The 20,933-nt window shown below is 47.3% G+C and overlaps 2 protein-coding genes across 2 annotated transcripts in view; both read right to left on the bottom strand.

Moving 5' to 3' along the window:
* The window catches only part of LOC121496231 (T-cell-specific guanine nucleotide triphosphate-binding protein 2-like), a 91,354-nt gene that overhangs the window by 30,633 nt on the left and 39,788 nt on the right, over positions 1-20,933 (bottom strand). The gene's annotated exons all lie outside the window — the stretch shown is intronic.
* Positions 15,916-20,933, bottom strand: part of LOC121494556 (nuclear pore-associated protein 1-like) — a 7,432-nt gene continuing 2,414 nt past the window's right edge. The window contains 1 exon segment of the mRNA XM_041761101.1: positions 15,916-16,170. Coding sequence (XP_041617035.1) covers positions 15,916-16,170 — 255 coding nt within the window.

Genomic DNA, 20,933 nt, shown 5'->3' with positions numbered 1-20,933 from the left:
ATCTCATACAGCTCAAGCAATAACAAATATATAATATATATATATATGTAAGATGCACAGAGGATCTGAAGAGATATTTTTCCAAAGAAGACTTATACATATGGCCTACAGGTACACAAAAGAATCCTCAGCATCACTATTCATCAGGGATATGTAAATATGTGAATCAAAAGCACAATAAAATAGTACCTCACATCTGTTAGAAGGGCTATTATTAAAAACAATTAGAAATAATAAGCATTGGCATAGATGCAGAGAAAACAGAACTCTTGTGCACTGTTGGTGAGAATGTGAATTGATGCAGTCACTATGGAAAACATTCAGCTTTCTCAAAAAACTACAAATAGAATTACCAGATGATCTAGTAAGTCTCCTTCTGTGTATTTAACCAATAATAATGAAGAACACTAATCTTAAGAGATATATGCACCCTCATGTCCATTGCTTCATTATTTATAATAGCTAAGATATGAAAACAATCTAAGTGTTCATCAATGGATTAATGGACAAGAAAAATAAGTATATTTGTGGTATATAATAAGTGTGTGTATAGATATAATTGTGATATAATATGCATATGTATAATGGAATCTTTTTCACTTATGGAAAAGACTAAAATATTGGTCTTTGCAAGAATATGGATAGATCTTGAGGTCCTTAGATAAGTGAAATAAGTCAGATTGAGAAGACAAATGCCACATTATCTCTCTATATGTGAAATCTAAACAAGAAACCAAAGGATCCCTGGGTGGTGCAGCGGTTTAGCGCCTGCCTTTGGCCCAGGGCATGATCCTGGAGACCCGGGATCGAATCCCACGTCGGGCTCCCGGTCATGGAGCCTGCTTCTCCCTCTGCCTATGTCTCTGCCTCTCTCTCTCTATCGCCCCCCCGCCCGTGTGACTATCATAAATAAATAAAAATTAAAAAAAAAAGAAACCAAAACAAAACATGGAACCAACTTCCTAGCTACAGAGAACAGAGATGTGGTTACTGCTGAGTGAGGGGCAAAATTTGTTAAGGAGGCAAAAGGTACAAACAACATTTATAAAATAAATAAGTTGGAGATATAATGTACAGTACAGGAACTATAGTTAATAATATTGTATTGCATATTTGAATGTTGCTAAGATCATAAAGTCCTCATCAAAGAAAAAAAACTTGTAACTATTTTGGAGGAGGGATAACAACTAGACTTGTCATGGTGATTATTTTGCAATATTTGATAAAATACAAATATCAAATTATTATGCTGTATCCCTGGAGTTAACATAATATAAAGTTATGTCAATTATACCTCAGTTTTAAAAAACTAAAACAAAGATATCTGAAAATATTTGAATTAAAAGAGTTCTAAATATGCAAGGATCAAAGGGGGGAATTCACAAAGGAAATTAAAACATTTTTTGACTAATTGAAAATAAATATGTCGCATATCAAAATTTATAATGAGGCCAGAGCAGTACTTAAAGGAAAGTTTATAGTGTTGTGTCAATATTAGAAAAGAATAAAGATAAAATCAGAAACCTATGTATTCACCTTTGTCTGGAGAGAAAAAAGTGAAAATGCAAACGAGCTATGGAAGGACATAATAAAGATTAAAACAGAAATTAATGAACTAAAAAACAAAAACATTGAAGAAAAGCAATGAAATGAAAAGTCACCTACTTGAAATGATCAATAAATTTGATAAAATTTTAATATTAATATTTTTATTAGAATCTATATTGATTTGTAGACAACAGAACTTTCTTTTAAAATTTTTATTTTATTTAAATTCAATTAATTAACATAGTGTATTATTAGTTTCAGAGGTAGAGTTTAGTGATTCATCGGTTGCATATAACACTCAGTGCTCATTACATCAAGTGCCCTCCTTAATGCCCATCACTGAGTTACCACTTCTTGACACCCAGCTGCCCTCCAGCAACCTTCAGTCTGTTTCTTTCAAGAGTCTCTTGTGGTTTGTCTTCCTCTCTGATTTCAACTTTTAATTTTCCCCTCCCTTCGTCTATCTATGTTCATCTGTTCTGTTTCTTCAAATCTACATATAAGTGAAATCATATAATTGTTTTTCTTTGATTGACTTCTTTCACTTTGCATAACATCCTCTAGTTTCATCCACATTGTTGCAAATATAAGATTTCGTCTTCTTTTGATAGCTGAATAATATCCCATTGTATATATACATACATCTTTGTAGTTATACTTTTAGAAGTAGAAATGTTGAGTCCTGAGGTGCATGAATGTGCAATTTTATAGAATCAGACATATTGTTGCTTCAACGTGGTTGTATTGATTTACATTCCTAGCAGCCAAGTTTCAGGGATTCTATCAATATACATTGTCACCAATACCCAGTTTTGTCCAACTGTTTATTTTCTTTAAGATTTCTATGTATTTATTTGAGAGAGAGAGAGAGAAAGAAAGATAGAGAGAACTCAAGTGGGGTGGAAGGGGCAGGAGAAGAGGGAAAAGCAGACTCCCTGCTGAGCAGGGAGCCTGATATGAGGCTTTATTTATCCTAGGACTTCAGGATTATGACTGGAGCCGAAGACAGATGCTTAACTGACTGAGTCACCCAGGTGCCCCCGACCAATTGTTTAAATTTTGCAATGAAACTAATTAATGATATCATCTTATAGGGCACAGATGTGCATTTGTCTCATTTCTAGTTAATCTGCAGTATTTTTCTCTATTTTTTTGCCCAAATACATTTCTTTTTTTTTTTAATAAAGTTCTGTTCATGCATTTTATCCATGTCCATGCTAGATTGTACCAGTTTTTCTTAATGATTTCTGGGATTAAAATACCTTCATAAAAAAAAAAATACCTTCATTACATTGATCCTTAGAAACTACATTTGTACAAATATCTTCTCCAGATTTACAGAGATTTTTAAACTTTATCTTTGGATTTATTTTTAAGGAGAGAAGCTTTTCACTTTAATATAGTCAAAGGTATCATATTGGTCAGTTTTATACAGCTGTAATCTTGGCATCTTTATACAGGTATCATTCTATTTCATAAATATTTCTATAAGAAGAGCTATATTTTCTTCTACTGTTTCTATTTGAGATTTAGGTCTTAAATCCATCTGGAGTTGATGATCAGAAGTGATGTAAGTAGAGATTCAGTAACCTTTGTCCATAGAGAGAACCATTTTGTCAGCTCCATTTACTAGATGGTGCCTTCTATACCCACTGACATCCCATGTGCTTCTCCCATGCCTCAGAAGTCCACACATGCCTGAATCCTATACAGGAGTCTGTGTCCCTTTTTGTGGGTCTGTTGGTCTACCCCTATGCCAGCATCCAACTGTCTTAGATACTATAACATTGAAATAAATCCTATCTGATACAGCAAATCCTCCTATGTTCTTCTTCTAAGGAGCTTTGGTATTTTCCTCTTGATCTTCCATATAAATCTTAAAATCCAGGCTCCTTCCTCCCTTACTGTGTCTCCCTCCCTGCTATCTTGCCAAATTCCTCAAAGCCCCTCCTTGTAGTATAAGTTGTTCATGATATATGACCCCAGGACTCACCAGGGTCATTCATGCCAAGGCTGAAAATGTAGCAGCCAGCAACAGGGTGCCTAAAATGAAAGAAACAAAAAGATAGAAAAATATTATAGTCCTTCTTCTTTCTGATGGGAAATGCTTCTCTCACTCACTGGAAGCTTTGAAAACTTGCTCACAGCCTTCCTCCCTTTCCCCAGGGCTCCCACAGGAATCTTGGCTAGATGACCTCCACGGTCATCAGAGACTTGCCTCCCATGGCTTCTGGTGTCTCTCTGCCCTCCTTTTCACTCTCTGAGTCACCTGAAGTCAAAACTCTTCCATGTCTCTTTTCCTGGAACTGCTTGTTATGTGATGAAACAATCGTTTCACTTTCATGTTCAGTAAATATGGGCCTGCAGCTATCAGCCAAGTCTTCCAGAGGGAGGGGCTCAAGTTAGACGCTGTCATCCTTCCTATTGTTTTCACACTTTACCCAGGCAGAACAAAGGCTCTCCAGCCCCATGCTTAGGGTAGTGACCTTGGGAGCACCCAATGCCTGCATTTCCCGGGGTAGACAGCTGTGCAGAGTGTTCCAGGGGCTCAAAGGAGCTTTTTGTTAGACTCAGCATTTTCTGCTGTATTAGTGGAAACATTCCTGATTTCTGACATCCAAAACCTCTTTTCTCTCTGGAGAAGAAAGTCCTTTTCTTTCATGGCTTATAAACATGAATTTATACTCATACTTCTGGAAGATAGGAAGACCAGATCAAGGCTACTTTGTTTCAGTGTTTGGTGAGAGCTCACTTCCAATTGGACATCTTCTTCCTGTCACCTCAAAGGGCAGAAAGGGCAAGCTAGCTCTCTGGGGTCTCCAGGGTACTAATCCTTTCATGATGTCTTTGCCCTCATGACTAAGGCATCATATAAAAATCCACCTACTAATATCAGAATTTTGAGCTGTACTTCATCTATGAATTTCTGTGGAGGACACAAGCAATCAGTCCATAGCAGACATATAGATAATAATCTATCTATATAGATAACATCAATTGACATACTACCCTTATCTTAGAATGCAGTACTCTTGCCTCATTTTAATGTTTTTAGTATTATTGAACTAAAAATGTCTCTTCTTTGGGATTCTCCATTCAACTAGTAATATCATCTACCTGGTTCCTTCATTAGTAATAAGCTAAATAAAATCCTTAACATATTTATTTTATGTTTGTTTGAGAGAGATTTTTCCTCTTTTGAAAATTGTCTCTGCAGGACATGGAGGATGGGGATGAAAATTGAACACACTTCTACTGGTTTTATGCTATTGAATTCTTTGGAAGAGTTTAAGAAGAAATGGTATTAATTCTTCTTTCAATGTTTGGTAGAATTTATCAGCGAAGCAATCTAGTCCTGGGATTTTTTTTTTTTTTTTTGAGATACTTGATTACTGATTCAATCTCCTTCATCATTATCTATTTAAACTTTGTTCTTCTCTAAGTCAGGGTAGTTGCATGTTTTCAGGAATTTGTCCACTTCTTCTAGGTAATCTAATCTGTTGGCATATAAAATCTGTTTTTTTTTTAATCAGTTGTTTCCAATTTTACTTTTGGGTGTATTTTTCTCCCTCTAGCTAGATAAGATTTGTCTATTTTGTTTACCATTTTCAAAAACTAGCTCTTGGTTTCATCAATATTTTCTATTACCTTTTTTGTCTTTAATTCCTTTATTTCTGTTCTGGTATTAATCTCCCTTCTGCTTGCTTTTGGCTTAGTTTTCTCTTCATTTTGGACTAAGCAATACTTAGTCAATACAGGCTGTTGGTTTTCAGCCCTTAGAGCCAAGCTGTGGATAAAACAGAACACTTTGCTACAATTGTATGGAAACATGTAAATACTAACAGCACAAACAAAAGCAAACATGTTATTGATAGAAAGTGAGTTAAGTGAGCTACTTATGCAGGGGGAAAGGCAAGGCAAAGGAGCCATTGCACACAGGCTCATGCATAGAGAAAAATCATGAGATTAGGGTGAAAGTAGGTAACACAAGAAATAATTGTTAATATTTCTTGAGCTGTCCTGTGTGTTAGACAGGAAAGGCTGCAAATACGTTACTATTTGCATTATCATAAGCAACCCCATAAGGTAGGTTGTGATTCTAATTCAAGTGGTGCATCATCAGAACCACAGCTTTTAGCCCTTTGCTACCCCTTCCTTCACCAATAAACCCAGTGCAGTTACACAAAGGTAGAACAGGGAAGCAGCAAAATTAATTGAATATGATGTTTGGAAAGGAAGAGGGAGGGAAAACAGTGGGAGTGGAATTTATCTTCCTCCATCATGTTAGAGTGGTAAAACGTTGACTAAAAACGTTGTCATGATGCAGCAGGATAAGCATAACGTTTAGAATTATGGGGGTGATATCAAAGTAGCAAGAAACTGACTCTGGAGAGGGGACCTTGAGGGAGAAGGGCTGCATTTCCCTATCATTCAAGTTGCTATTATGCTCATGTATTATTTCCATAAAAATAAAATGTCTATTTATTTATTTTTTTTATACTTTTTTTTATTTTATTATTTTTTTAAATTAATTTTTATTGGTGTTCAATTTACCAACATACAGAAAAACACCCAGTGCTCATCCCGTCAAGTGTCCACCTCAATGCCCGTCACCCATTCCCCTCCAACACCCGCCCTCCTCCCCTTCCACCACCCCGACTTCGTTTCCCCGAGATAGGAGTCTTTATGTTCTGTCTCCCTTCCTGATATTTCCCAACATTTCTTTTCCCTTCCTTTATATTCCCTTTCACTATTATTCATATTCCCCAAATGAATGAGAACATACACTGTTTGTCCTTCTCCGATGGACTTATTTCACTCAGCATAATACCCTCCAGTTCCATCCACGTTGAAGCAAATGGTGGGTATTTGTCATTTCCAATGGCTGAGTAATATTCCATTGTATACATAAACCACATCTTCTTTATCCATTCATCTTTCGATGAACACCGAGGCTCCTTCCACAGTTTGGCTATTGTGGCCATTGCTGATAGAAACATCGGGGTGCAGGTGTCCCGATGTTTCATTGCATCTGAATCTTTGGGGTAAATCCCCAACAGTGCAATTGCTGGGTCGTAGGGCAGGTCTATTTTTAACTCTTTGAGGAACCTCCACACAGTTTTCCAGAGTGGCTGCACCAGTTCACATTCCCACCAACAGTGTAAGAGGGTTCCCTTTTCTCCGCATCCTCTCCAACATTTGTTGTTTCCTGCCTGGTTAATTTTCCCCATTCTCACTGGTGTGAGGTGGTATCTCATTGTGGTTTTGATTTGTATTTCCCTGATGGCAAGTGATGTGGAGCATTTTCTCATGTGCATGTTGGCCATGTCCATGTCTTCCTCTGTGAGATTTGTCTTCATGGTTTTTGCCCATTTCATGATTGGATTGTTTGTTTCTTTGGTGTTGAGTTTAATAAGTTCTTTATAGATTTTGGAAACTAGCCCTTTATCTGATATGTCATTTGCAAATATCTTCTCCCATTCTGTAGGTTGTCTTTTAGTTTTGTTGACTGTATCCTTTGCTGTGCAAAAGCTTCTTATCTTGATGAAGTCCCAATAGTTCATTTTTGCTTTTGTTTCTTTTGCCTTTGTGGATGTATCTTGCAAGAAGTTACCGTGGCCGAGTTCAAAGAGGGTGTTGCCTGTTTCTCCTCTAGGATTTTGATGGAATCTTGTCTCACATTTAGATCTCTCATCCATTTTGAGTTTATCTTTGTGTATGGTGAAAGAGAGTGGTCCAGTTTCATTCTTCTGCATGTGGATGTCCAATTTTCCCAGCACCATTTATTGAAGAGACTGTCTTTCTTCCAATGGATAGTCTTTCCTCCTTTATCGAATATTAGTTGACCATACATTTCAGGATCCACTTCTGGGTTCTCTATTCTGTTCCATTGATCTACGTGTCTGTTTTTGTGCCAGTACCACACTGTCTTGATGACCACAGCTTTGTAGTACAACCTGAAATCTGGCATTGTGATGCCCCCAGGTATGGTTTTCTTTTTTAAAATTCCCCTGGCTATTCGGGGTCTTTTCTGATTTCACACAAATCTTAAAATAATTTGTTCTAACTCTCTGAAGAAAGTCCATGGTATTTTGATAGGGATTGCATTAAACGTGTAAATTGCCCTGGGTAACATTGACATTTTTACAATATTAATTCTGCCAATCCATGAGCATGGAATATTTTTCCATCTCTTTGTGTCTTCCTCAATTTCTTTCAGAAGCGTTCTATAGTTTTTAGGGTATAGGTCCTTTACCTCTTTGGTTAGGTTTATTCCTAGGTATCTTCTGCTTTTGGGTGCAATTGTAAATGGGATTGACTCCTTAATTTCTCTTTCTTCAGTCTCATTGTTAGTGTATAGAAATGCCATTGATTTCTGGGCATTGATTTTGTTTCCTGCCATGCTACCAAATTGCTGTATGAGTTCTAGCAATCTTGGGGTGGAGGCTTTTGGGTTTTCTATGTACAGTATCATGTCATCGGTGAAGAGGGAGAGTTTGACTTCTTCTTTGCCAATTTGAATGCCTTTAATGTCTTTTTGTTGTCTGATTGCTGAGGCGAGGACTTCCAGAACTATGTTGAACAGCAGTGGTGAGAGTGGACATCCCTGTCTTGTTCCTGATCTTAGGGGAAAGGCTCCCAGTGCTTCCCCATTGAGAATGATATTTGCTGTGGGCTTTTCATAAATGGCTTTTAAGATGTCGAGGAAAGTTCCCTCTATCCCAACACTCTGAAGGGTTTTGATCAGGAATGGATGCTGTATTTTGTCAAATGCTTTCTCTGCATCTAATGAGAGTATCATATGGTTCTTGGTTTTTCTCTTGCTGATATGATGAATCACATTGATGGTTTTACGAGTGTTGAACCAGCCTTGTGTCCCGGGGATAAATCCTACTTGGTCATGGTGAATAATTTTCTTAATGTGTTGTTGGATCCTATTGGCTAGAATCTTGTTGAGAATTTTTGCATCCATGTTCATCAGGGATATTGGTCTGTAATTCTCCTTTTTGGTGGGGTCTTTGTCTGGTTTCGGAATTAAGGTGATGCTGGCCTCATAGAACGAATTTGGAAGTACTCCATCTCTTTCTATCTTTCCAAACAGCTTTAGTAGAATAGGTATGATTTCTTCTTTAAACGTTTGATAGAATTCCCCTGGGAAGCCATCTGGCCCTGGACTCTTGTATCTTGGGAGGTTTTTGATGACTGCTTCAATTTCCTCCCTGGTTATTGGCCTGTTCAGGTTTTCTATTTCTTCCTGTTCCAGTTTTGGTAGTTTGTGGCTTTCCAGGAATGCGTCCATTTCTTCTAGATTTCCTAATTTATTGGCGTACAGCTGTTCATAATATGTTTTTAAAATCGTTTGTATTTCCTTGGTGTTGGTAGTGATCTCTCCTTTCTCATTCATGATTTTATTAATTTGAGTCTTCTCTCTCTTCTTTTTAATAAGGTTGGCTAATGGTTTATCTATCTTATTAATTCTTTCAAAGAACCAACTCCTGGTTCTGTTGATCTGTTCCACAGTTCTTTTGGTCTCGATATCATTGAGTTCTGCTCGAATTTTAATTAACTGTCTTCTTCTGCTGGGGGTGGGGTCTATTTGTTGCTTTTTCTTTAGTTCCTTTATGTGTAAGGTGAGCTTTGGAATTTGAGATCTTTCCAGTTTTTGAATGGATGCTTGTATTGCGATGTATTTCCCCCTCAGGACTGCTTTTGCTGCATCCCAAAGATTTTGAACGGTTGTATCTTCATTCTCATTGGTTTCCATCAATCATTTTAATTCTTCCTTAATTTCCTGGTTTACCCTTTCATCTTTTAGCAGGATGGTCCTTAACCTCCACGTGTTTGAGGTCCTTCCATACTTCTTGTTGTGATTTAGTTCTAATTTCAAGGCATTATGGTTTGAGAATATGCAGGGGACGATCCCAAACTTTTGGTATCAGTTCAGACCCGATTTGTGACCCAGTATGTGGTCTATTCTGGAGAAAGTTCCATGTGCACTTGAGAAGAATGTGTATTCAGTTGAGTTTGGATGTAAAGTTCTGTAGATATCTGTGAAATCCATCTGGTCCAGTGTATCATTTAAAGCTCTCGTTTCCTTGGAGATGTTGTGCTTAGAAGACCTATCTAGTATAGAGAGAGCTAGATTGAAGTCACCAAGTATAAGTGTATTATTATCAAAGTATTTCTTCAGTTTGGTTATTAATTGGTTTAAATATTTGGCAGCTCCCACATTCGGGGCATATATATTGAGGATTGTTAAGTCCTCTTGTTGGATAGATCCTTTGAGTATGAGATAGTGTCCCTCTTCATCTCTCACTATAGTCTTCGGGGTAAATTTTAATTTATCTGATATAAGGATGGCAACCCCTGCTTTCTTTTGAGGACCATTTGAATGGTAAATGGTTCTCCAACCTTTTATTTTCAGGTTGTAGGTGTCCTTCTGTCTAAAATGAGTCTCTTGTAGACAGCAAATAGATGGGTCCTGCTTTTTTATCCAGTCTGAAACCCTGCGCCTTTTGATGGGGTCATTAAGCCCGTTCACGTTCAGAGTTACTATTGACAGATATGAGTTTAGTGTCATCATATCTATTCAGTCCTTGTTTTTGTGGATTGTTCCACTGAACTTCTTCTTAAAGGGGAATTTTAAGAGTCCCCCTTAAAATTTCTTGCAGAGCTGGTTTGGAGGTTACATATTCTTTCAGTTCCTGCCTGTCTTGGAAGCTCTTTATCTCTCCTTCCATTTTGAATGAGAGCCTTGCTGCATAAAGTATTCTTGGTTGCATGTTCTTTTCATTTAGGACCCTGAATATATCCTGCCAGCCCTTTCTGGCCTGCCAGGTCTCTGTGGAGAGGTCTGCTGTTACCCTAATATTCCTCCCCATAAAAGTCAGGGACTTTTTTTTCTCTTGCTGCTTTAAGGATCTTCTCCTTATCTTTGGAATTTGCAAGCTTCACTATTAAATGTCAAGGTGTTGAAGGGTTTTTATTGATTTTAGGGGGGGATCTCTCTATTTCCTGGATCTGAATGCTTGTTTCCCTTCCCAGATTAGGAAAGTTTTCAGCTAGGATTTGTTCAAATACATATTCTGGCCCTCTGTCCCTTTCGGCGCCCTCGGCAACCCCAATTAAACGTAGGTTTTTCTTCCTCAGGCTGTCATTTATTTCCCTTAATCTATCCTCATGATCTTTTAATTGCTTGTCTCTTTTTTCCTCAGTTTCCCTCTTTGCCATCAACTTGTCTTCTATGTCACTCACTCGTGCTTCCACCTCGTTAAGCCTTGTCGTTAGGACTTCTAGCTTGGATTGCATCTCATTTAATTGATTTTTAATTTCTGCCTGATTGGATCTAAATTCTGCAGTCATGGTCTCTTGAGTCCTTTATGGTTTTTTCTAGAGCCACCAGTAGGTGTAAAATAGTGCTTCTGAATTGGCTTTCTGACATTAAATTGTAATCCATATTTTGTAACTCTGTGGGAGAGAGGGCTGTTTCTGATTCTTTTTTTTGAGGTGAGGTTTTCCTTCTAGTCATTTTGCTCAGTGCAGGGTGGCCAAAAACAAGTTGTATTGGGAAAAAGAGAAAAAGAGAGAGAAGGAAAGAAAAGAGAAAAAGAAAAAAGAGAAAGAAGGAAAAAAAGGGGAAAAAGAGAAGAAAAAGAAAGAAAAAGAAAGAAAGGAGAAAAAAAAGGGGGGTTGGGGTGGGGGAAGCAATCAGAAATCAAGAAGAAAGAAAGAAAAAAAAGCACAAAACAAAACAAAAACAAAAACAAAAAAACAAAAAAACAAAACAAAACAAAAAAACCGGGGAGTATCTTCTGATTCTGTATACTTGAAGTCCCTTGACTTCCCTTGGAACTGGTCCGTCCTTCTGGTCTTCTGGGGGAGGGGCCTGCTGTGCTGATTCTCAGTTGTTAGCACTTGGGGGAGCTGCTCTGCCCCTGCCTGGTGCAGGGCTCAGTGGGGGGTGTTTACACCGGGAGGAAGCCACAGTGGCGGGGCCAGCTCTGCAGCCCTGGAGTCAGCTCCCGCAGTAACTCCGGGGCTCTCCGTCTGCAGGGCCTGGGGGCTCCCGGGCGGGGCCGCTGATCTGCTCAGCTCCAGGCAGGAGCGTCCTCGCTGTCCTGGGCCCTTCCGGCCTCTGCCTGTCCCTGGGGGAGGCCGGATCCTGGGCTGTGTCCCTGTGCCCTGTGCTCCGGAACCTGCGCTGGTGGATTTGCGCTTCCGCCCCGCAGCCCCCTCCGCGGAGCCGCCGCCCGAGCCCCTCCGAGCTGCTCCGGGTCCCGCCGAGCGCTGCAGCCCTTAGGGAGCTCGGCGCATCTCCCGGGCGCAGGTGCCTGTTAGTGTCCCCGGGAGCCCGAGGGCATCCCCGCCCTCCTGGGTCCTGCTCCAACTCCCTGCGGGCCCCTTTCCGCCCGGGAAGGTCGGTGCAGCTCCTGCTCCTCCGGGACGGGGCTCTCCTGTCCTGGGGACACTCGCCCCGGCCTCAGCCCGGCTCCTCGCGGGGCCCCTCCCCCTTGGAGGCCTTTTGTGTCTTTCTTTTTCCCCGTCTTCCTACCTGATAGAAGCGCGAACTCTTCCACTGTAGCGTTCCAGCTGGTCTCTCTTTAAATCTCAGGCCGAATTCGTAGATTTTCAGGATGATTGGAAGGTTTTCTAGGTAATTTGTTGAGGACAGGTGACTTGGAGACCCTGCTCTGCCGCCAATCTTGCCCCTCCCCCTCAAAATGTCTATTTAGAAATTGCTTCTACTGTGTAAGTGCATCAAAACATGATATTCAAAATCATCTTTACCTCTACCACATATTTGTTAAATATTTGCCTTATTCAGGGTATTGCTTTTAGCTTGAAGGCTTAAAAAAAAAAAGTCAAGAAGTACACATTTTTAAAAGTTGTCCCTGGTAGAACATAAAGACTCCTAACTCGGGGAAACGAACTAGGGGTGGTGGAAGGGGAGGAGGGCGGGTGTTGGAGGGGAATGGGTGACGGGCACTGAGGTGGACACTTGACGGGATGAGCACTGGGTGTTTTTCTGTATGTTGGTAAATTAAACACCAATAAAAGTTAATTAAAAAAAAATAAAAATAAAAAATAAAAGTTGTCCCTGGTAACATCAGCAGACAAAGCTGAGAGAGGGTGCAGGACTATTAGAAGCAAACTGCATTTCAACCCTGCTTCTGAGAGGCAGTTCTGACAATAAAGGGTAGGCAATTCTTTGCAGCCAGGGAGCAGGAGCTTTGATCCTCTGGAACTGTAAGAAACAACTTAGAGTAAATGGATCGGGCAGCAGGGTGCCCGGAGGGGTCCAGCAGCCTCTGTGCGCTGGTGTTCTTTGTTTTTACAGGGCTAGATCAGCCCTGTAAAATGGGATCTCCTATTTGAATTGCCTGCTGAAAGCAATGAAAGCACTATTGGCCTAAGGAGCTCATTAGCATGCATATATATGTACATGCCCTATCTCCATCCTATCTCTATCTGTATATCTACTTACTTATCTACCTACCTACCTATCATCTATCCTTATTTATAGAATAACAACATGGTTATAAGTTACTTCCTTATTTTAGCCTTCCAAAAATCTTGCAACATTAAATAGGCCACAGAAAAAGCACTGAGTCCACGGAGACTCTTGAAGGTTGGTCTACCATTTGTCATCGCACAGCCAGTAAAAGGTGCAGAGTATTCAACCCACATCTTCTCTTTCCTCCCTTTGCTGACTCTATGCCAGCCACCCACATTAGTTTATAACTGCTCCCTGAGGGTATCCGGTACCCTTCTTATGGATCTTTGCAGCGATTATTACAGTTATTTACCACGCTTTTCCCTCAGATATTTGATTCGTTCCCTCCCTCTAGCCTGTTCAAATCCCACTTTCTAGTGAGGCTTATCCTGTCCACTGTTAAAATCGAAAGCTGTGCTTCTCTCTGCCCTACTGCCTCAATGCTCCACATGCTACTTTGTTTTCCATAGGAGTTGTGACTAACCTACCAGATAGTTTACACGTATGTATTTTTCTCCCCTCCAACTAGAATGTAAGCCCCACAATGTAAGCAATTTTGCCTTTATTAAGTCTAGTGGAGATCCAGAAAAGTTTAGGGTCAGCCAGAATTGGGCACAATTGTAACACAGGTGATTTGCTATTTTAGTGATTTAGATCACAGCTGGGCTGATTATTGAAAAGGATCTGTTCTATTGTGCTTAAGCAGCACAATAAATTCTAAGTAAACTGACATTTCTAACACTTACAGAGCAGGCATATGTGCTCTTTTTCCATTTGTTTCTCCGGGCTCAAATCTGTCTTCTCTGGGTGAAGTGGGAATGTGTAAGAATGATTGGCCTAAGTCTAAACTAAGAAGGCACCGAAGAAAACATTTAAACATTCTTAAAAACTAAAATCATAGGGTGGTTTCCTTGCACTCATCATGGGTTATTCAACCTGTATTGAGGTCAGAGTCGGGGGAGAGGAGAGCGAAGCACAGAGGGTAGAGGCAAGGACGAGTCACCTCATCTCTCCCTCCTTTGGACCTTCCTTCCTCCTGGATTCCCATCCCTTACACTCAAAATGCAGATTTCAGGGGTCTGTGCGTGCAGCCAGAACCTGTGGCTACTTCCACATTCCAGTCACTGAGACACAGAAAAATTGGCATAAAGTCTGGTTCAACCCACCACACTCACATCGGTTAATTCTTTCTCTACTGCCGAGACAAAAAGACACACGAGCAAAGGCAGATTAGTAAGAACAAAGTTTTATAGATATAGAAGTGTATCTACATAATCTGGGAAAGATAAGAGCCCGCTGAGGCTCTGATACAGCAAAATCCATTTACTATTACATATGACATGTGGAGGAGTATCTGTTCCGTAGATGTTGAGATTCATGACAAAAGAAAGGAACCAGTTGGTGGCGGTTTCTAGACAGGGTATGAAGGGACCCTAGCCATGCCCTGAGCACAGAACAGTGGACCAAGAACTTGCACGCACGGTGCTGGCTCACCAAAGTCAGAGGGGTGCCCTGACTAGGGGCAGATCCACGTGTTCCAAGAGTAGAGAGTTCTAAGGTGCATGGTGGTATCCCCCATGGCACCATCAGTGCTGTGGCTTGGGGGGGTTCTGTGTGCTCTGTAGGAATGGGGGACCACTATTTTGTCCAGTCACAGCAGGTATGGTGCCGTTCCCCGTAGCACCAGTTGCCTTAGAGACAGGCAGGCCCCCAGGGTTCTGAGGGCAGTTGCTGATACAGAGGGCTGCCATCATACACACGATGAGGTTTTCATCTGTGTTTGCATCAGGTGGGCCCCCCTTATGCTGACATAAAGCAGGAATTCCAGGTCTTCCAGTCTTGGGAGTGGTGTTGTTCCCTTCCTTCACACCACTTACACGCTGGGCAGGTGGGCCCCGGGTGCCTGGATTTAAAGTAGCACTAGATGCAAGTCTAAATACTGGGACACTACCTGCCCTTCCTATAGAAGCAGGATGCTGCCATGAGATGGATTAGAGGCTATTTGACCAAGTGGAAGAGCCGAAGTGGTGCTGGATGTCCCCTTCAGTCCTGCCCCAACGTCGAATGCTCCAGACGCCTGTGAGCGAATGGAACCTGGTGTGGATGCATTAACCCCATCCATGGGGACCGCAGGCCCCACAAAGGTCTGTGGGCCTGTAGTGGTAGCCTTGAGTGGTGAGCCACTGGGGACTGCAGGCGCCATGAAGGTCGGTGGGCCTGCAGTGGTAGCAGGGACCACAGGCTCCACAGACATCTGTGGGCCTGTAGTGTTAGCCATGAGGCGTGGGCCACTGGGGACTGAAGGCCCCACAAAGGCCTGTGGGCCTGTTGTGTTATCCATGACGGGCGGGCCACTGGGGACCCAAGGCCCCACAAAGGCCTGTGGGCCTGCAGTGTTAGCTGTGAGGGGTGGGCCCCTGGGGACTGAAGTCCCTAAACAGTTCTGTGGGCCTGTAGTGTTAGCCATTAGGGTTGGGCCACTGGGGACTGCAAGCCCTACAAAGCCTGTGGGCCTGCAGTGCTAGCTGTGAGGGGTGGGCCACTGGGGACTGCAGGCCCCACAAAGGTCTGTGGGCCTGTAGTGTTAGCCATGAGGGGTGGGTCACTGGGGACCGCAGGCCCCACAAAGGTCTGTGGGCCTGTAGTGTTAGCCATGAGGGGTGGGTCACTGGGGACTGTAAGCCCCACAAAGGTCTGTGGGACTGTAGTGTTAGCCATGAGGGGTGGGCCACTGGGGACTGCAGGCCCCACAAAGGCACGTGGGCCTGTAGTGGTAGCCGTGAGGAGTGGCCCACTGGGGATCACAGGCCCCACAAATGTCTGTGGGACTGTAGTGTTAGCCATGAGGGGTGGCCCACTGGGGACTGCAGGCCCTACAAAGGCCTGTGGGCCCGTAGTAGCAGCTGTGAGTGATGAGCTGGTGTTCCCAGTCGGACCTCCAAAGCCACTCGTGGTAGAATGAGGAGTGTGCAGAATACCTGGTGGCTACCCAAGGCCGTCTGCTTGTTGCCAGTGGTGCCAAAAGCAGAGCCCGGGAAAGCTGCCTGCATTGTGCTGCCTCCGGGGGGGTGAGTTAATGGAGTGGCCAGGCCGACAGCCCGTGTTGGGGCTACTGTTTTTCCGAACACCTAGGACTTGTTAGCCTGTTGCCCACTGTGACGTCCAATTGTGGGCTGAGAGGTGATTCCTGCGTTAGGGTGCTTAGAACCGGGGGCCTGGATGCTGGCTGACTTTTGAGGTAAACTGGTAGAGCCGTGGGCCAAGGCAGTGCTGCTACTGGGTGGTGCGTTGCCAGAACCTGCAAGTGCCTTGTAAAATGACAAGTGGTTCTTCCGGGACCCTGGGGGGGCCTGGAAGATGACAGCCCGGGAGGGAGATGTGGTATCCATGGCATCGGGGTCCGAGTGAGCGTTGGGGTTGGCAGAGGTGCTGCCTCCTGGGGTGGTGGTGGCTCCAGAACTGAGGTTGGGCAAGCCAGTGGCGATAGGAGCACCGGGAAGAAAAGCTGTTTGCTGCCTCCCAGCAAGAGTCCCATGCGTGGGCTGAGGGGTGATGTGGAGGCCGAAGACTTGATGACGTGGGGTGGCGCCGGGGCCATCGATGTCGGTGCACTGGCGGATGCTGCGACTTTCGCAGGGCATCTCTGCGTCACACTGCCGCGGCCCCGGGCACACGGAGGACAGCTCATCCTGCGGTGTGGGGGCGCGCTGAGGACAGCCCGGGAAGGAGGCGCAGTGTCCACGTCCACGACAGCAGGTCGTGAAATCGGCTTGGAGGTCAGAGTAGATGACTTTGCTGCCATGGTAGAAGTCGGCTTAGAGGGGCCAGGCTGGACTCCGAGGACGGAGCCCTCTGTGGAGTGGCCTGGAAGAGGGGTTGTCAGGAAGAGCGGGGCAGAGTCTACACACACAGGGCTTGGGGATCCTTTTGTGCAGGAGGCGGGTGTAAGGAGGCCGAGGTGGTAGGAGGTGTGGGGCGGCCAGAGGGAGCTGTCCTGGGCGGCCTGGTGGAAGAGGAGCTCCCTGAAGCGGAGTTTCCCCGATGGCCCTGGAACTAAGGGGAGGAAGAGAATCAGCAGGAACAGCAAGAGGAGGAGATTGAGGAACGACACGTCCTGGTTCCCGACCACCGCGTTGTGTTGGGGAACACGGAGGACAGATAGGATCGGGGCCTGCCAGGAGGGTCAGCCCCGTCGGTGGGAGGCACCGGGACGTGGGAAGCGGAGCGGCCGGAGGCGGAGAGCCTGCGTCCCCGGGGCCAGTGGGGAGGAAGGGGCAGGCTGAGCGGCCCGCGGTCGGCCAGGGTCTGTGTTCTGTCCTTCCAGGTGTCGTCCCCCGGACACTCGCTGTTCTGCAAGGGGCCCAGGTCCTTGTCAGTGGCAACGCAAGGAAGCTTAGGGGGTGGGGGCAAGTCCCCGCGACCCCCCAGCAGTGGTAGCGGTGGCGGCAGCGGCAGGCTAGGGCCATGCCTAGTTTCCTCTGGCGGTGCCCGCTGCTGGCAGATGCTGCTGGAGCCGGCTCCGGGATGAGACGCCTGACGGCTCCCCAGCCTGTACGTCCTTCCTCCAGGCTCCCGCACGCTCTGGAGGGGCTGATGCTTTTCAGTCTCCGCCTCCTCCGCGGATGTGTCCTGCGGCAAGGGGCAGCGTGGGGTTGGGCCCGAGAGCACCGCCGCGTCCCTGTCGGGCTTCCCGAGGACATCTCCCACGGACCGCATAAAGAGGTGGCCACGCGGCCTTCAGAGGAGGACATCAGAGACATCTGGGTGCTGTCCCACGGGCGCTCTCCTGAGGGGACGGGACGTGGTGCAGAGTTGCAGGGCTGGCTTGGTGGGGGCTGAGAATGCCACTGGTCTCCGGGGGTTCTGGGGGCAGAAGGCCACTGCTGCCCTGCCAGTCCTGCAGCCCTGGGAGACCTGCTGGCCTGCTGCACTGGGAGGCCTGCAGCCCTGATGCCATGTGAGACCTGGTGCCCTGCGGCCACGTGAGGCCTCGGCCCTGCTGCCCTGCAAGGCCTGCTGCCCGGCGGACCTGAGATGCCTGCTGACCTGTTGCCCTGCGAGGCCTGCAGCCCCGCTGCCCTGTGAGGCCTGCTTCTCTGCTGACCTGACACGCCAGCAGCCCTGTTGCCGTGAGTGGCCTGTGGCCGTGCTGGCCTGTTGCCATGTGAGGCCTCTGCCCTACTGTCCTGCAAGGTTGTGGCTCTGCTGCCCTGCTGCCAAGTGAGGCCTGCTGCCCGGCTGCCTTGCTGCACTGAGACGCCTGGTGCCCTCTGCCCTGCGAGCCTTGCAGCCCTGCTGCCCTGAGAGGTCTGCTGCCCTGCTGCCCTGTGAGGCCTCCGCCCTGTGCCCTGCGAGGCCTGCAGCCCTGCTGCCCTGAGAGACCTGCTGCCCTTCTGGCCTGCGACGCCTACAGCCCTGCTGCCCTGAGACGCCTCTGCCCTGCTTCCCTGCCAGGACTGCACCCTTGCTGCCCTGGTGCCATGTGAGGCCTCGGCCCTGCTTTCCTGCCAGGAGTGCACCCTTGCTGCCCTTCTGCCATGTGAGGCCTGCTGTCTGCTGTCCTGCAAGGATTGTGACCCTGCTGCCCTCCTGCCCTGGGAGACCTGCTGACCTGCTGCCATGTGAGGCCTCTGCCCTGCTGCCCTGTGAGGCCTGCAGCCCTGCTGCCCTGACAGACCTGCTGCCCTTCTGGCCTGCGACACCTACAGCCCTGCTGCCCTGAGACGCCTCTGCCCTGCTTCCCTGCCAGGACTGCACCCTTGCTGCCCTGCTGCAATGTGAGGCCTGCTGTCTGCTGTCCTGCAAAGATTGTGGCCCTGTTGCCATGCTGTCCTGCGAGGCCTGCTACCTTGCTGCCCTGCTCCCCTGTTCCCCTGGGAGGCCTATGGCGCTGTTAACCTGAGAAACCTGCTGCGCTGCTGCCCTGTGAGGCCTGCAGCCCTGCTGCCATGTGAGGCATGCTGCTTGCTGTCCTGCAAGGCTTGTGGCCCTGCTGCCCTGCGAGGCCTGCTGCCCTGCTACCTGAGACACCTGCTGCCCTACTGGCATGGGAGGCCTATAGCCATGCTGCCCTGCTGCCAGGTGAGGCCTGCAGACCTGCTTCCCTGAGAGGCCTGCTGCCCTGCTGCCCTGCGAGTCCAGCAGGGCCTGCTGACCTGAGAAGCCTGCTGCCCTGCTGCCCTGTGCTGTCTCAGCCCTGGTGCCCTGCTGCCATGTGAGGCCTCTGCCCTACTGTCCTACAAAGCCAGCAGCCCTGCTGCCCTGAGAAGCCTGAAAACATGCTGCCCTGCGAGCCCTGCAGCCCTGCTGCCTTGAGAGGCCTGCTGTCCTGCAGCACTATGAGGCCTCTGCCCTGCTGCCCTGCGAGCCCTGCAGCCCTGCTGCCCTGGGAGACCTGTTGACCTGCTGCCATGTGAGGCCTCTACCCTGCTGCCATGTGAGGCATCTGCCCTGCTGCCCTGTGAGGCCTGCAGCCCTGCTGCCCTGAGAGACCTGCTGCCCTTCTGGCCTGCGACACCTACAGCCCTGTTGCCCTGAGACGCCTCTGCCCTGCTTCCCTGCCAGGACTGCACCCTTGCTGCCCTGCTGCCATGTGAGGCCTGCTGTCTGCTGTCCTGCAAAGATTGTGGCCTTGTTGCCATGCTTTCCTGTGAGGCCTGCTGCCCTGCTGCCCTGCTCCTCTGTTGCCCTGGGAGGCCTACAGCGCTGTGAACCTGAGACGCCTGCTGCTCTGCTGCCCTGTGAGGCCTGCAGCCCTGCTGCCATGTGAGGCCTGCTGTCTGCTGTCCTGCAAGGTTGTGGCCCTGCTGCCCTGCTGCCCTGCGAGGCCTGTTGCCCTGCTGCCCTGCAAGGCCTGCAGCCCCGCTGCCCCGAGAGCCCTGCTGCCCTGCTGACCTGAGACCCCTGCTGCCCTGCTGTCATGTGAGGCTTGAAACCCCCTATCCTGAGAGACCTGCTGCCCTGCTGACCTGTGAGGCCTGCTGCTCTGCTGCCTTGCAAGGCCTGCAGCCCTGCTGCACTCGAGACCTGCTGTCCTGCTGCCCTGCTGTCCTGAGATGCTTGCTGCCCTGCTGCTCTGCGAGCCCTTAGCCATGCTGCCCTGCTGCCATGTGAGGCCTATAGCCCTGCTGCCCTGCTTGCCCTACAGCCCTGCTGCCCTGACAGGCCTGCTGTGCTGCCGCCATGTGAGGCCTGCCGCCCTGCTGCACTGAGACGCCTGCTGTCGTGCTTCCCTGCGAGCCCTGCAGCCCTGCTGCCCTGAGAGGCCTGCTGCCCTGCTGCCTTGTGAGGCCTACAGCGCTGTTGCCTTGTGTCCTCTGCTGCCCTGCTGCCCTGCAAGGCCTATAGACATGCAGCCCTGTTGCCATGTGAGGCCAACTGCCCTGCTGCCCTGCAAGCCCTGGAGCCCTGCTGCCCTGAGAGGTCTGTTGCCCGGCTGCCATGTGAGGCCTCTGCCCTGCTGACCTAAAAAGCCTGCGGCCCTGTTGCTATCTGAGGCCTGCTGCCCTGCTGCCCTGCGAGGCCTACAGCCATGCTGCCCTGCGAGGCCTGCAGCGCTGCTGCCCTGAGAGGCCTGCTGCCCTGCTGCCCTGCGAGGCCTACAGCCATGCTGCCCTGCGAGGCCTGCAGCGCTGCTGCTCCTGAGTTGCCTGCAGCCCTGCTGCCGTGCTGCCCTGCGAGGCCTTCTGCCTGGCTGACCGGAGATGCCTGAGGCCCTGGTGCCCTGCGAGGCCTGCAGCCCTGATGCCCTGAGTGGCCTGCACCTTTGCTGCCCTGCGAGCCTTTGCCACACTGCCCTGCTGCCATCTAAGCCCTGCTGGCCTGCTGCCCTGCTGCCCTGAGTCGCCTGCTGCCCTGCTGCCCTGCGAGTCCTGAAGCCCTACTGTCCTGC

The sequence above is a fragment of the Vulpes lagopus genome, chromosome 7, assembly GCF_018345385.1.
Source record: "Vulpes lagopus strain Blue_001 chromosome 7, ASM1834538v1, whole genome shotgun sequence".
In the NCBI taxonomy this organism is placed as follows: domain Eukaryota; kingdom Metazoa; phylum Chordata; class Mammalia; order Carnivora; family Canidae; genus Vulpes; species Vulpes lagopus.
This window is presented reverse-complemented; position numbering and strand designations above follow the sequence as displayed.